This window comes from Boleophthalmus pectinirostris, unplaced genomic scaffold (genome assembly GCF_026225935.1).
Source record: "Boleophthalmus pectinirostris isolate CB_2022bp ecotype Guang Dong unplaced genomic scaffold, ASM2622593v1 HiC_scaffold_13, whole genome shotgun sequence".
NCBI lineage: Eukaryota > Metazoa > Chordata > Actinopteri > Gobiiformes > Gobiidae > Boleophthalmus > Boleophthalmus pectinirostris.
The window spans coordinates 23,017,502-23,033,636 of NW_026571036.1; the positions used below are offsets into that span (position 1 = coordinate 23,017,502).

At 38.5% G+C, this 16,135-nt stretch overlaps 2 protein-coding genes across 5 annotated transcripts in view; one reads left to right on the plus strand and one right to left on the minus strand.

Annotated features, from left to right (window-relative positions):
- Nucleotides 1-335: 335 nt before the first annotated feature.
- On the minus strand, nt 336-1,907 carry lft1 (lefty1). Its single transcript, XM_020921231.1, has 4 exons — nt 1,643-1,907; nt 1,291-1,537; nt 971-1,210; nt 336-660 (listed from the first exon to the last, which is right to left on the minus strand). The coding sequence occupies exons 1-4, from the start codon at nt 1,905-1,907 to the stop codon at nt 336-338; spliced, it is 1,077 nt and encodes a 358-aa protein (XP_020776890.1).
- Nucleotides 1,908-13,939: 12,032 nt separating this feature from the next.
- Nucleotides 13,940-16,135, plus strand: part of cdc42bpab (CDC42 binding protein kinase alpha (DMPK-like) b) — a 94,834-nt gene continuing 92,638 nt past the window's right edge. For all 4 annotated transcript variants that reach the window (XM_055149356.1, XM_055149353.1, XM_055149354.1 and 1 more), the window contains exons 1-2: nt 13,940-14,687; nt 14,765-15,085. In XM_055149356.1, coding sequence (XP_055005331.1) covers nt 14,908-15,085 — 178 coding nt within the window. In that variant the 5' untranslated portion in view covers nt 13,940-14,687; nt 14,765-14,907. The remainder of the gene's footprint in view (nt 14,688-14,764; nt 15,086-16,135) is intronic.

Here is a 16,135-nt window from a genome sequence, read left to right on the forward strand (position 1 = left end):
CCTGTGAATGTGAATGAGGTCAGCAGGGGGCAGTCTGCCTCACCACCAAACAGAGACCAAGCAGCTTTAAGTGAAACAAAATATTTTATTTTTCAAACATAAACTCCATATTACAGTATGTACAGTTTCAAAATATATCATCTCAGCATTTGATTAGTCAAATTATGACTTACTCAAATTCAGATAAAAAAAAAAGTGCTTTGGTGAGGGAGCAGAGCTTGCATGTTGCTTGTTTAACTCCCATTAAATAAAAGTACTCTCAGTGTTTAAATATAACCACACCTAAACATAAAGGAGACAGGAAGTGTCCATGTCATCTCTGTGAGTCCACTCTCTCATACTATTGACACATTGTCCATTGTACATGCACACCTCTCAACAATCATGTTGGGGAACTCTGCTACTTCGATCTCAGTGTAGTCGCCCTTCTTCACCAGGTACATGATGGGCAGGGGTGCGCTCTCAGACACAGTGCAGCGCCTCTCTCCGTAGCCATAGTTACGTTTGGGTTGTTTACACCCCCCAGTGCACCTGAAGGCCTGGTATCCTGCAGGCTCAATGATCCAGTACTGGGTCCAGGTGAGAGCTCGGAAGTTGACAAAGTACTGTTCTCTGCAGCAGGTGTCTTTGTTCTGGTTGACATCACAGTCTCCACGAGAACTGCAGGAGAAAAATATAATGTTAGATCAATGTTAGATGTATTATCATAAGTATATTTAAACTAACATGAATGTATATAGTAATAAGATATTTGTAGGATGGTTGTCATTAGCTTCTCAATATTAGATCTTCATCGTTATTTATAGTTAACGTAGTTTAATAAGTGCAATTATCAGTCCATAGTAACTGTAAATTTGCCAATCCTACATTTAATTTCATTTCTTATTGCCATATTATAACGCACTGCTTTCAGGCATATTGCATATGCTACTCGAATAATAATTTAATGATAATAATGAGTGATTCTTACCCGTACTCTTCCAGGTTCAGCGTGTACAGAATGAGCTCCGGCTTGCCTAAGGTGTTGTCGGTCAGCTCTTGGGTGGTAAAGCGCACACTCTTGGCCACCTCTGCCGCATAGCTGCCAGGTCTCTCGCCCTCGATCCACACCTCCAGGTGCATAGGTGTCTTCTGCTGCGTTTTGGACCAATAGTGCACGGCTTGTGTCACATCAAAGCTCTTCCATCCGGTTTCGTGAATGGGTATCAGTCTGTGAGCGCACAAAAGTTGTTAATTAACTGCAATTTTAACAACTTTGAGATTAATTTGGTGATATTGACAGGTTCTTACCGAGAGTCCACCAGAGAGGTGCGGTTGGCGCCACTGGGAAGCACTTCCACCCAGTAAATGCTGACTCGTGCGTTATTGACGGGGCGATGGTGTTTACGCTCCACCGTGAAGCGCTTGTGGAAAGAGGCGCGCTGGTACAACTTGAGCTCTGCCATGGTAACTTCACTGTTATCGGGAATTCGGGCTTCCATGTCAAACACCATGCGATGCCTTGTCGTGTCAGAATACACGTACTCCCCAGAGATATCTACATATAAAGTACAATTTAGGAAAATGCATACAGCGTGCGGAATTTTATTTTTATTTTTTTACATATATAATTAATGAAAATCATTAGGGAAATTGATCTTACCAGCATTGCCAGGGATGCCCTTCAAGATGCCCGCTAAACTGGGCAAAGATCTCCTTCTCCTGCTGTGGTGTTTTTTCAGCATAGACATGTATTTATTTTTAATATGCGCTGGGATGATAAGGTTCTCCAAATCCCTCTTTTGAATTCTAGGCACTTCATCCAGTCCCAGTTTGTCCAGCAGTGCATTCTTCATATCCTCATGCGTAAAAGCCGTGGTCACTCCGAGGAGCACGGCGCACAGAAAGCAGACCTGGAGAAAATCCATGTTCATCCAAGAGGCGAGTGCGATAAGAAAAAGTGGTAGCAGTTGCACAGTAGCGCAGTAGTTCCACAGTGGTCTCTGACATTACGCAGGGCCCTTATATTGCCAGGGCCCTCCCAGTCGTTCACACTTTGTTGAAGGGGAGGGAGGGGGCTGGGCCGCTTATCAGAACAAAGGTGCCAGCGTACAGCCCCTGAACAGGATATCTTAAGTGGGCATACTTCAAACAGCGACAATTAGGGTCGACGCTATCTGCGATTCAAGAGCTGTGTGCTACTAAAACTAGACTCCCTGTTTTGGGCTGTTGAGAGTCTTACATGGGGCTTAATAGAGTAAACAAAACATATGGATTTGTGTATTCCATATTTAAGCCAATGCTATTGGCTCTTTTCGGATGGTATTCATTTTGCACGACGCAAATGCATAATTATGACCAGGCCACATCTTTAACCATCTGACAGCCATCATAATTGCATTTCAAAAGCTGCATTTGCAGCCCATTAACAGTCTTTGCGTGATACAGAGGTCACTCTCAATGTCTCAAGTCCCCATATTGTCGGTAATAGAAATGAATGGAAGTATGATAGTTTACTCTTCTTTCTGCTCCTTTTCATTCATTTCTTCATATGTTTAATGTTACTGTTAATGTTTTTTGTGTTATATATATATATGGTGGTCACTGTTTCACAAACAGTGACCATCAGTACAACACTGCATAATTGGCTCATCAGAACAACAGTGGTGGAAAGTGGAAAAAAAGTAACTTATTACAATCTGCTATTACTCTAAACTAAAACATTATTTTTGTGTTTTAGTTGCAAGTTTTGGCAATAGCCATTAACATAAATATGAATACTGAAATGCTTGTTATTTCTATTTAAACATAAATCATTTTTAATAAGAAGAAACTGTATATGTATACAAAAGGACGCATACATGACATTCATTGACATAATAGACTTTTTGAGAATGTCTTGGGTCTCATCACCAGAAGGATGAGGTCTGCATTAATGGTTGATCTTCTAATATGAGTTACTGTGTCTTTGGTGCAGTCTAGTCTAGTCTGATGATTCCATCTGCAGAAATGGTCCAGTCTAGTCTAATTAAGGTGGCTGTGGAGAGGGTCTGGCAGTCATCTGTCATCTGCTCTTCCTGTGAGCCCCTCGAGTCTGTCTGACATCTCTGAGCAAACACTCCCAATACACAAGCTCAGACCACTGCTTCTAATGTTTGTGTGACAAAAAAGGCAAGGCAAATCCTCGCAATGGAATCAGATAATCACCACCCTGTGAAGAGCCTGCCCCAATCCACATCTCAGCCCCCACCTCCCCCCACCTCCTTTTACAGACTTGGATTAACTGTCTGTTTGGCTAATAATTTTAATCTGTTGGACAATGGTTTGGAATAAACATCTAATGAGTGTGTCTTTATGCTAGACTGGACTCTTGGACAGGAGCAGAGCACAGCTGTGTGTCGTGAAACAGACCCTCAGCCTGTGTCCAGACTGACATCGTGCGGTGGAATGTGAGGCTCAGTGTGGGACAGAGGGCAGAGCGGAGCAGGTTCACAGGGTCAAGACACTGTCTGGGCACATGTGTACCTCAGTACACTGAGGCAATCCACAAAAAGACAATGCAGCATCACACTGTACAGGCTGGACTCTCGGGAATAGACCTCACTGCTGTAACAATTCATAAAAATAAATATTATTACATAGACATTAACACGCCACGTGTTTGGTCCAAGGAAAGTCACTTCAGACCCTAGGCACATTTTAGGCTAATATATTATTGTATAGGCCCATATTTTTAAAAGGCATATCCAAGAGAACTGTATACAAAATACAAGATACCATGTGTCTGTTAAATAGGACAATTATTAATTACATATATAAAGAGGCAATACAAAAAAATACTGTGGGAATTTGGTTTGTCTGATAACAAACCATTTCTCACTAATCAGAAAGTTGCAGAAATTATCAAGAAGGACTAATTAAATGAATCTTTAAAGACTTTATAGTGAAACACATAGAGTAACTCATATTGTACACCCATGTGTTGATTTGCACAGGACGCACAAAATATATTATGATGAAGATGCTTTTAGTTACAACATGTTAAACCAAAAGTTGCCAGAGGATCTGAAGACGGCGGTTCTTTCTGATATGGCCATGCCTGTCGCGCCACAGCGCACTGTCTAGTCTCACTGAACCTTGAACTACATATGGCCCACATTACAACCCCTAATTCGCGAAATAATGATGTTCCGTGTGTGACATTTCTCAGTGTCTTTCTTCCTTCCCCATGCCAATCAAAGCCAACTCCGCTAGTTCAAAGTGCATGTGATGCTACAAGGTGCTATTTCTTTTCAACCAAGGGCCTGTACACGCTCTTCAATCAACAAGGCAGGTGTTAATTAACATCCAAATCATTTGCATTCAAAAGCGCCCCAATTTAGAGCTCATTCCCTTCCATTTGTGAAACATGGAATCACCTTGCTCTGTTTGCAAAAGGCCCGCTTCAAACCTATACGCGAATATTGTCAAGCAGCAAGACGATAGTATAAAATATCCACTGCGCCAAAATAACGCGTAGTGCGACTCCTGCGTAAAAAGCCAATATTGGTCTAATGTTGGTGGCCACACTTCTCCATTATGCACTTCCTGATCCTGCATTAGCTTTATGTCAAATATTTGCGCGGTCTGCTGTAGTTTGCAATATAAAGGGCCTTTACGCACGGCAGACGCAAGGTACACATGCGCCAACAGACGCAGTGCAAGAACATGACTCCAATAATCATTACATAGAAAGCGCCAGACCCGTGCACAGAGCAGAACAAAGAGAGAGTGGTTGGTGAAGGGCCTGTTCTTGCCTGGGACAGGGCAGTCTAATTGCATTTGACACATTTGACAAGCAATCAGTGCGTATAGACACCCTTCAATCCAGCGTGATTTGACAAATGGGATCAGAAGTGATTAAAAGACGCTGACAAACAAAATGTGCGCATTAATTGACCAACGTGAGACAATAGTCAATTGAATATTGGTTTATGCTGCACACTACCTGTTGGTGGCTTGTCTATAAGGTACACTCTAGTTTACCCTCTTAGAACCAGACGCGTGTAGCAGCGAGAACGGCACTGCCAGGCCGCTCACAAGTGAAACAGCAAATCCACATTGAACATTGTAATGGAGCAGTATGGACACAAGAGGGAGACACTATGACACTCTCAAGTATTTTACTCTAAGAACTAGCCAATACAATTATGCAATATTTGAGGCTATATTTTTAAAGAGTTCCTTCAGTAATTATATTATGGTATTTTGTATACTGTATACTGAAAACTACTCCAGTAAAGGTAAAGATGGATCAGACTGTCTAAAGTGGTTAACCACGTGTCTATGACCATAACTGACTTGGGACATAATTCATTTAATTTGATTTAATTAAAAGCAGACTCTAACTGCACACTTATAGGAATGAAGTTAGTATATTTGATTAATGGCATATATTTACCTTTTTAAAATAATGATAATATGATTTAAAAACTAAAGAAAGAAAGAAATATGCAGCTACAATGTGAAGGGTAACACTTCGGGAACATATTACGACAACTGAATGTAATTGTATATTGTCCATGTGTATTGACACTGACACAAAGTTAGTAATATTAATATTAACACAATGGACATAGTTAAATAATTATGTCCAATGTGTTTTTATCCACATTCACTAGCCTTATAAAGAGTTACATACAAAACCATTCTAAACATGTTATCATTAAACTAACAAATAATTCATGACATCTCTAAACAAATATACTATATAATCTATACATATTTAGTGAATTGTTTTGCTCTGGCCTCCTCCCCACCCCCTCATGCCCCATTACCACTTTGGTGCTTACTTCAAACAGCCTGATGGGGCAGTGTATGGTCCTCGGGTAAATGGTTTGAGAATGGTTCCTCTGATGTCCCTTCCACTCAACAGTCCATTCACAACAGACATACAGCTCTGAGGGGCTCTTTGAAATCCTTCTTTTAACCTATAGACATTTAAAATATGAAAATGTAATGATGACTAATGAGGATTAGGAGAGAATGTACGTTTGATGGGTGATCAGTGTAATCCAATGAACTGAACAGACAGAGGGCAGATCTAAGACTGTAACGGATCATTTGTTATTTGTTTTGTGAAATTTGATATTAAAGGGCATAGATTATGCAATTTTCTGTTATATATGTCTGCTATAATGTTGTTTCCTCATCACAAACAAACCTGGAATTGTGTTTTGTTTCATTCACACATGTTTAACACACAAACCCTGTATATTTAGGCGGAGGTCTTCTCTCAAACAGAAAACACTCTGTTCCCTCTTGTGTCATGTGGCATTGCAGGAAAACACAGTGGAGACTGGAATCATTTGGATAATTTCAGCTCTAAAAATTCCAATGTCTACTGAACAAACAGTAAAAGGTAACTGTTAACTTGAAAACTACCACAGCATTTTGAGCTTTGAAGATGTACGCAGACTAATAATAAAGTAAAGATTGGCAGTTCAGTAAGGTAAAGATTGGCAGTTTTAGAGGGGCAATTGTCCAAATAATTCCAGTGAAGGTGTAGGGAGTTTAAAAATACAGTGCAGCACTTCCTGTATTACCTACCACATGACACAACTGAGTGTTTTCAGTTAAAGAGAAGACCTCTGCCTAAATATGCAGGGTTTGAGTGTTAAACATAAATGAATGAAACAAAACTCCAAGTACGTTTTTGAGGATGTAACAATATTCTAACATGGCTTAAAGCTCACAAGAGTCAATTTTGTCTAATATAGGTCCTTTAAACTAAAATGGTAGAACATTTGAAGGGGTTTGAAGGGAAATAAATTTGCTTTTGAAGTAATAGCAAGTTTTTTCAGGAGAAAAATCAATCAGATCAGTCAACTACAGCAAAAATACTTATGTCCAGTTGACAGAATTGATTTTTTTTTTTTTTTATCTAAAATGAAAGAGTAATTCAACATTTTCTGCCAATGCCAATCAATGTCAAAAACTAAAAGCTGATATTTTATTTACACAATTATACTTTGATCCCAGCACTCTGTCCTTGAGCCATTTTTCCTTTTAAACTCAAATGTTTCCACCCAGCAGAAATAAACCCCAAGGAGGAAAGAATGACCTTGCATTGTATTTTAGCCATCACACCAATTATATGTCATGTGTGCCGCCCCAGAAACACATCACTGACAAATAGTCAAGTCAAGCTGAACATATTTGGTAACCGTAGCAAAAGAAAGTTTAAATCTCCTGCTTAAACTCAGGTTGCTAAAAAAAACTCTGCACTAAGATTATACTAAGTTACTAATTATACTACACTAATTTTATAGACTACTAGAGAATAATATTTGGCATTAAGAGCTTATTGGGAGATTGAGAACAGGTAAGAAATCAAATAAAAATGCTATTGTCAACAGAATATCTTCATAGACTGGGCTTGTACGTAATTCAAGGCCAAACTCCAACTTTGTAGTACAAAGAGGGCACTATACTGAGCTCTCATAGAATTGATGATGTCTATAAATTAGTGCAAGATATATTATTTCTTATAATACTTTTTACAGTAGTGCACTATACGTATAAACAGCAATTATGTTAAAATTATGCAGCCAATATAAGTAATGTGGTGTGTATTATGAATGCAAACCAGCAGCTTTGAAGTGGCGTCTTTGAACTGGACACTGTAATGAAGGACTTAAAGGCATTAAGAACAATGTCTGACTCTGAGTGTCCATCACAGTACACAATAAACAAACCCCTAAACACTCACACAACTGGATCTATTCTCACTTTCATGTACAGTCTTAGTCCTGAGTCTTAAACTTCATCTGTGGATAAGACTGTGAATTGGGTTTTGTGGAGAAGTAGTAAATTACATAGATGAAACTGAAAATAATCTTATTTTTGTTTACTTTTCTGAGTATTTGACGTGTTACTCAACGTTGATTAATGTGACTGTAATTTTTTTTTCTCCATTTAAGTTCAGTTTTCAGTTTAACGTTTTTGCAGAATTCTACAGTTTTGTGAGAAATATTGTTATTTTTGATTGATCTGAGAACGATTGAGACAGAGACTAGATATAAAACATATAAAAACAAATTAACTACAATTTTGCGTACAAGTAAGAGAGATTACTTTAGGAAATTATTAGATTATAATAAAAACAATGTGAAAGAGGTATGGAAAATATTGAACAGTGTCATAAATAATAAAGCAAAAGCAGAAAACTATCCGAAATTCTTTACACATAATAATATAGATGAATATAACATGGAAATGGTGGCAAATAAGTTCAATCAGTTCTTTGCTAATGTGGGTCCAGATTTGGCAGCCAAAATCCCTCAACACACAGGAGAACGCCAACAACTAATTGACAGAAATCCCCATTCCATGTTTATTTCCCCTGTGGGTGAAAAGGAAATTGTCAATACAGTCATGAAATGTAAAAATAAGAAATCAACTGATTACATTGATTTGGACATGGCCCTGATAAAACAAATAATTACAGTAATTGCCAAACCATTAGCACACATCTTCAATCTATCATTTCAAACTGGTACAGTTCCACTACAGATGAAGATAGCAAAAGTCATACCTTTATTTAAATCTGGAAACAAGCAGGAATTTACCAACTACAGACCAGTTTCTCTACTACCACAATTCTCAAAAATATTAGAACAGCTCTACAACACTAGACTGGAAAAATTCATAGGTCAACACAACCTACTCAGTGATAGTCAGTACGGTTTCAGAACAAGCAGATCAACATCACTCGCTCTGATGGACTCAATTGAAGCAATAACCAATCACATTGATCAAAGGAGAATAATAGCGGGTATATTCATAGATTTAAAAAAGGCTTTTGACACAATAAATCATCAATTACTATTTAAAAAAATGGAAAGGTATGGAATAAGAGGGGTAGCTTTAAAGTGGCTAAAAAGTTATTTAGTAAACCGAAAACAATTTGTCAAACTGGGTGAACACTGCTCTTCACATGAGGACATTGTCTGTGGCCTGCCACAAGGGTCCGTGTTAGGACCTAAATTATTTATTTTATATATTAATGATCTATGCAAAGTGTCTACATTGTTTAAAGCAGTGTTATTTGCAGATGACACAAATTTATTTTGTTATGGAGACAACATACAACAGTTATTAGCTGATATAACATCTGAAATGATACAGCTAAAAATATGGTTTGACACAAATAAATTATCTCTAAATTTGAATAAAACTAAAATAATGCTATTTGGGAATTATAAGGAAGAAAAAATACAGTTACAGATACAAGGTGTAAGAATAGAGCAGGTCAAGGAGAATAAATTTTTAGGGGTCATAATTGATGAGAAGATTAACTGGAAAGCCCACATCCAATATATACATAATAAAATATCAAAGTATTGCAGTATTAAACAAAGCAAAGTATGTCTTAGATCACAGAGCACTACACACACTTTATTGTTCACTGGTTTTACCATATTTAACATACTGTGCAGAAATTTGGGGCAATAACTATAAAACTGCAATAGAACCATTGATAAAACTTCAAAAAAAAGCAATAAGAATTATTTATAATGTCAAATTTCATGACCACACTAATCCACTGTTTATTCATGCCAAATTACTCAAACTGAATGATTTGATTCTGTACCAAACTGCACAAGTCATGTATAAAGCTAAAAATAAGCACTTACCAAAAAATCTTCAACTACTTTTTTGTGAAAGGGAAACAAACTATAACTTAAGAGGCGTTATGAATTTTAAATTGCCTCGTGCTCGAACGACAAGAAAAAGTTTTTTTGTGTCTCTGTTTGTGGTGTGAAATTATGGAACAACTTGAAAATAGAATTAAAACTTTTGTTCGAATATACATGTATTCAAAAGGGCAATTAAAAAATTAATTATTTCAAAATACTGTGCGGAAGAAATGAGTGCTTAGGGTATATGTGTGCATGTATATGTATGTGTATGTATATGGATGTATATATGTATATATATATAGGTATGCATGGGTATGTGATGTGTATGTAGGTATGTATATATTATATCTGTGTATATGATGTGTACTATATCTGTGTACATAATATACATATATTTGTTGTTGTCTGTTAGATTGTAATGCAATGGAGGTACTGTGCAATTATTGCTTATAATGTACAGGAAAATGAGAAGTCTGTATTTGTTCTTCGTTAATTTGGGACTGTAGAAAAAAGGGGTGGGGTTAAATAAGTATTTACTTCCTCCCACTCCTTTTTCGGACACAAGGAAAATTCTGCGTAACATTTATTTTGCCTGTTATTATAGAATAGAAATAGTTACTTTTTGTGTTATATCTATGTATTTACGCTTTTGTCTTTTTTTATTATTTAGTTTTTTGTTTTTTAATTTATGTTCTATGTATTACTGTCCGAAATAAATAAACATAATAATAATAATAATAATAATAATAATAATCAGGTTAAGGTCAATTTTAATTCATTTGAGAATGCTAATAAAAAGATATGGGCAACATTCAAGAGCGTAATATTATTTTAATATTATTTTAATTCTTCCAATAATTATTAAATAGCGGTCAGTTACGTGCCTGTTTGAAATAATTTGGTCCTCCTTACTGATCTGACTTCCTGAAAGAAAAATGGTCATTTTAAAAATTCAGTTGAATGTCAGATGATTTGCAGTTTTTATATTTTTATTTTATAATATAGCCTAGCATTGTAATAATAGACTGGATTTATATAGACGCTTTCGAGACACCCAAAGTGTTTTACAGAGAATTGTTAATTCACTTCACACTCTGTATTGTAAGATACTTCTGTAGCCACTATGGCCCTGGGGCAGACTGACTGAAGCTAGGCAGCCAATTTGTGCCACTGGCCTCTCCGACCACCACCAGCACTCACATAAACACACCATACACACACTAGAGTTAAATACTCAACAAGACTGTAAAGTTAGCTGTACCTTGCTATTGGAAAACATGGCAACAACCATTTTCAGTTTTCCATTTTTTTTGTTTACCTGAAGTGGGGTTTGGTGACTCTGTTCTGAACGATCCATGACTGTGTTGGACACTTCAAGATCCTCCACCTGCACTCCAAGGGGAGATGCTAAGATGTCTCTAGTGACAATTGTCTCTTCTCTGTCTGAGTTGGGTGGGCTTGGTTATTTTAATAAATCCATGGCTTGGTCCTGTCAGAGCTCCTGAGATGCTTCAGCCTGATCTGTAACATCAGATATGTTGATGAATGTGTGTGAATAAAAGCTGATAATGTGGATTGGTTTATAATAACATTCATTAACAAAGACACACCATAGTGTACTGTTTGGGAGAAATTAGATGAAAAAAATGCACATGTATGCATATGCATATATATATATATATATATATATATATATATGGTGGTGGACATCGCAATACCAATCAATGGTAATATCAGGAAAAAGGAACACGAGAAACTAGAAACCAGGGGCTCAAGGAGGAGCTGGAGAGAGCCTGGAAAGTAAAGGCATCAGTGTTGCCTGTGGTGATCAGAGCACTTGGGGCTGTAACCCCCAAACTGGAAGAGTGGCTACAACAGATGCTGGGAAAGACAACGGACATCTAGTCCAGAAAAGTGCAATACTAGGAACAGCAAAGATACTGCACAGAACTCTCAAGCTCCCAGGCCTCTGGTAGAGGAGAGACCAACCACCGTGGTGGTATAATTTCAATTAACTTTTTTCAGTCTTTTTTTTCTCATTTATTTTTCATTATATCTCCACGTTCCATTTTGACAGTGCTTAACAATTAAAGTTTAGGTCACTTGAGTGATAAATATATTCAGACCACCTAATCACCTAAGACCAGTAGAGGGCGCCATTTAATAACATATCCCACTCAAGTAACCCTTCCCAGAGCAGCAGAGCCTGACCACAGACTCTGAATCAGACCTGTGTGTACCTGTATAGTTGTTAGATAACTTATTACTACTAGTTATCATTTCAGGGTAAGATAATAGTGAGGCAGAAGTCAGGGAATGGGTAAGGGTAAAGGATTTTTTTTTATATATAATTACATTAAAATTGTAAGCTAGTCATGTGGTGAGTACAATGAGTACAAAACTCACTGGGACTTAATGGGGTCTGGGACACAAAGGACCAGGCGTTGGTGGTACATAGGCTAGTCTCTCCTTCTTGACTCCTGCTTTTAAAAACACCCTCATCCTTTAGCCTGCATATTTGCAAAACAAAGACACAGACCAAATGAAGGCATCATATATCATATAGTAGTCATTATGCTACACGGTTATTGTTATGTTACAATGTTTAACTTACCAACCCATAGATAATCCACTCCTGACCAGAATCTGGGTGGTCTCTCTGGTCCTATTCCTATTTGATGAATGTTTAGTTGCATCATCAGTTTAAAACTCAGTTTATTTATGCTAAAACAAAAATCTCTTCCCAAAGGTTAAGTGAGTGTCTATTTTCCACATTTCCACACAGCATTTGTATAGATTGCATTTTGAGCTATTTTAATGTGTTTTCTTGAAGTAACATTGTTAACCAACTTCTGGCTCCTCTGGCATTTCTACCCACCCCTGGTCCCTGGCCTGACCCACCAATCCCATATAGTCCTACTATACTCAGTGATGACTGTTATGTCTAGTTAGTGAAACCATATAGGCCCTCTGTTTAAAACAAGAAGGCCCACCTCTGCGCATAGTTTCACTTCAACCCCAAACTCCAGTGTTTTCTAGGCACTTAAAGCAACACCTGTCTTTCTCCTTTAAGTCTCGGGAAAAGTCCTCCTCCTCCCCGCGCCAGGGCACCAGCAGCGGCCCGGCCTGATCACAGACAGCCCGCAGTTTCCATTCACAACACTGTCTCAGCCCCCACCGCCGCTGCTCCGCTCCGTGTAGCAGATGCTGTGACGGGCGCCATGATGATGAGCTGGGATTTTGCCTGCAGCATTCACCAGAGACTCTATAAAAGGCAGAGAGATAACCGAGTCACACAGAGTGCAACAGTGCCGGGATAACAAAGATGGCGGAGTAGAGCGCATGCGCTTAGTGATAATAGAGAGAATGAAGTATGAATATAAAATGCGTTTTAAAAAAAAATCACCCTTGTGGACTAATACTAGAGAATGCGCTGCAATGTGCGCTGCAATGTGGTAGACCTGCAGCATATATTCAGGGAAACTACCATGCCTTGGCTTTATGATTTTGGCAACCCGATTTCCAGCTAAAAATAAATGTGCTAAAAGAAAGAAAGATAAAATGCATTTTACCTGTTATTATAAATGTATTTTCCTATGCTGAATACACGTGTTAACAGCCTTCAGTAAGTTCACAAAACATCCAAAGTCTGGTCAAATATTGGGAGCAGTGATGAAAGAATCAAAAAACAAAACATTATTTATTCATATAAGCTTATATGTAAACTTCACTTTCACTTCAACTTTCACTTTGGAAAACGATTTGTACAGCGATGCCTGCTTAAAGACCAGCGGGAGCTAAATTTGCTTTGTGTCCTATGTGTTGGATAGCACTATCCATTCTATATACATCTTATTATATACAGATTACAGAATTTATTCCTATATTCCTATCCATGTATATATATATATATATATATATATATATATATATATATATATATATATATATATATATATATATATATATATATATATATATATATATATATATATATATATATATATATATATATTGAGAGAGAGAGAGAGAATCTACGATTTGTGGTTCGTGCCATTACATATTTTAGACTTTTTAAAATAATTTATAACCGTTTTACTAGTTATATTTTAACTCATCAGCACTGAATGATTTTCATTCATATTTTTCATTCTCTGCCCCATAATCCATCGCATGTAGTTCGTGCCAGACCCGTGTGCCCTGGTATCTCTCCCTGTGCAGAGTCTCTGAGGCCAGGCTGCTGGTGGCTTGACTGCAAAGAGGCAAGAAGCGTCCGACCGGCGGGGGAGGAAGCAATGCAAGGAGAGGACACGGGGAATTTAGGCTGTGTCCCGTATTTGGAATAAGCCAGAAGACTGAAAAAAGCAGCCTTCCCCTTGACGTTTAACGAGCTGCCGTGAAACCCTCACGAATAACCCGCATTTTCACGGGTTCATTTTAAAACTGTCCTCCAAACTCCACAGACAGTCGGTTTGTGGACTAGAATGGGATTTAAAAAGCAGTGAGTTCGGGAAACAAGGATATATTTCCCCACTTGGATGTCGGGATCTCTGTAAGCCGATAGAGGAAGGCATTTCTTCGGAAAGGTTTGCAATTACGCGGCGATTCCGATGCAAAAAGAAGCAATAATGTTTTTAAGAGACGATAAAAAGTGACGTTTATTGCTGCTTCGCTGTTGGTTAGCTCCAGTGCTAAAGCTAGCAGGCTGCTAACTAAGCCTGTGTCGCCCTTCATTCCTGGAGCAGAGGAGGGGCGCTGGGGCTTTGTAAGCATTGCAGATCTGCCCTGCATTTTTTCGGCTCGCTGCAAGAATGGAAAACGCCACATATTCGCTAAAACAACTCAGGGGGCTTTGTTGAAACGCGTTGAGTTTCCTTTTTAGGACTATTTCCACTTGGGGAACAGCGAAAAACTGCCAAACCAACGCCACAAAAACCCACCCGGCCCAGGGCAGCAAGGGTCTCGGGCGATGACCACTTCGTTTCGGGGGTAACAAAATGGGAAAGTGTCGTAGTTCTCTTCAATGTAAGAACAATAACGCAAATGCTATGTGGATTTAGCTGCGGCTTGTCCCAACTTTTTTCTTTCCTTTTATTTTCCAGGACAAGTTGAGGGAGCTTGAACGCGCAGGCCACTCTACCCTAACTACAAGGCCGAGGAAGGAGCAAGTTGTATCGGCCATTCCCAACTCCTTTTTTTATTCCTAATTTTTTTTTAGAATAAGTTCCAAAAAGCGGGAATAACAATGTCGGGAGAGGTGCGTTTGAAGAAGTTGGAGAAGCTAATTTTGGACGGGCCAGTTCAGTCCAATGGCCAGTGCCTCAGTGTTGAAACATTGCTGGATATCCTGGTATGCCTATACGATGAATGCAACAACTCCCCACTCAGAAGAGAGAAGAATATCATTGAGTTTTTGGATTGGGGTAAGATAAGTTCCTTTATTTTTGGCTGTTTTGATCATGTATTTTGCTGTAAAGGCGTAAAATGCTGCTTGAAAGTGGTATCCCTCCTCCCTTTTCCCAAACACATTCCTTTTATAGTAGCAATGGGGCTCACTTAGGCCTCCTCTCTTGTCAAGCCTTCGTATAAGCTATATAATGAAAGTAGAGTCCTATTTTTGTTTTATAAGTTATGGAAAACATCACACAAGTAGACAGGAGCACAATTTAATAGGTGACACAATTGAGCAGATATACACAGGACATAACAGCAGTAAAGGGAAGCTTAGACAGACCCTTTCAAAGTTTGATTTGAAGCCAGGAAAGCTCTCAGAAACATGTCTTGCTTCCATTTGAGTCCACACGCTTCTCACTAACACGACATTCTGCCTGTCTCTCAGGCCTGCTTTGAATACTTCAGTTTGTTTTCCCTGTCATGGGTGTGTGTAGGTTAAAAGGCTTGTTGATAACTTAGCTTAGCCATCTTATCTGATTGTCATGAAATGAAAGCTGAGCTAAAGATTGAATCTCAAAGTTTGATTAGGTTATAACTAGGAACTTCTGCTGCTTCACTGAAAAGCAAAAGGTAAGGTGGAAGAGAGGTAGGACCACACACACATGCATATACACACAACAGCTCTATCACTGGTGCAACTGCAAGCTCCTGTGACATCCAGGGTTTGGTTTGTGCATGAAGCAGGAATGTGAACAACTCACCTTTTTTCCCCCTGATCTGACGCAGAGGCCCACAGCATGCTGCCGGAGCATGCCTGCCCGGCCTGGCTGTCTTTTTAAAACCCTCAGAGCAGACAAGTATTGAGGCGAATTAATAATAGAGCGGGATATGAAACAGGGAAAAGTATGTAAGTGTGCCAGGACATTCTTAGGTAACAGTTTTTGACTGAAGGATTATCTTTAATATAAATATACGTCTGTTTATCTATCCAGCCCTACCCCTTTTAATCTTGGCTGTCAATCCTTGGGAACTAGTTGGTGCCTGAAGTTTGTTGCTTTTGCATCTATCCCATTGATCCA

Excerpts from the sequence above, each read along its gene's own strand:
- lft1 (XM_020921231.1), bottom strand. The coding sequence starts at position 1,907 with ATGGATTTTCTCCAGGTCTGCTTTCTGTGCGCCGTGCTCCTCGGAGTG. Across the intron at positions 1,211-1,290 it reads ACCTCTCTGGTGGACTCTCG|ACTGATACCCATTCACGAAA; the intron begins GTAAGAACCTGT and ends GTGCGCTCACAG. Across the intron at positions 661-970 it reads CTGAACCTGGAAGAGTACGG|TTCTCGTGGAGACTGTGATG; the intron begins GTAAGAATCACT and ends TTTCTCCTGCAG.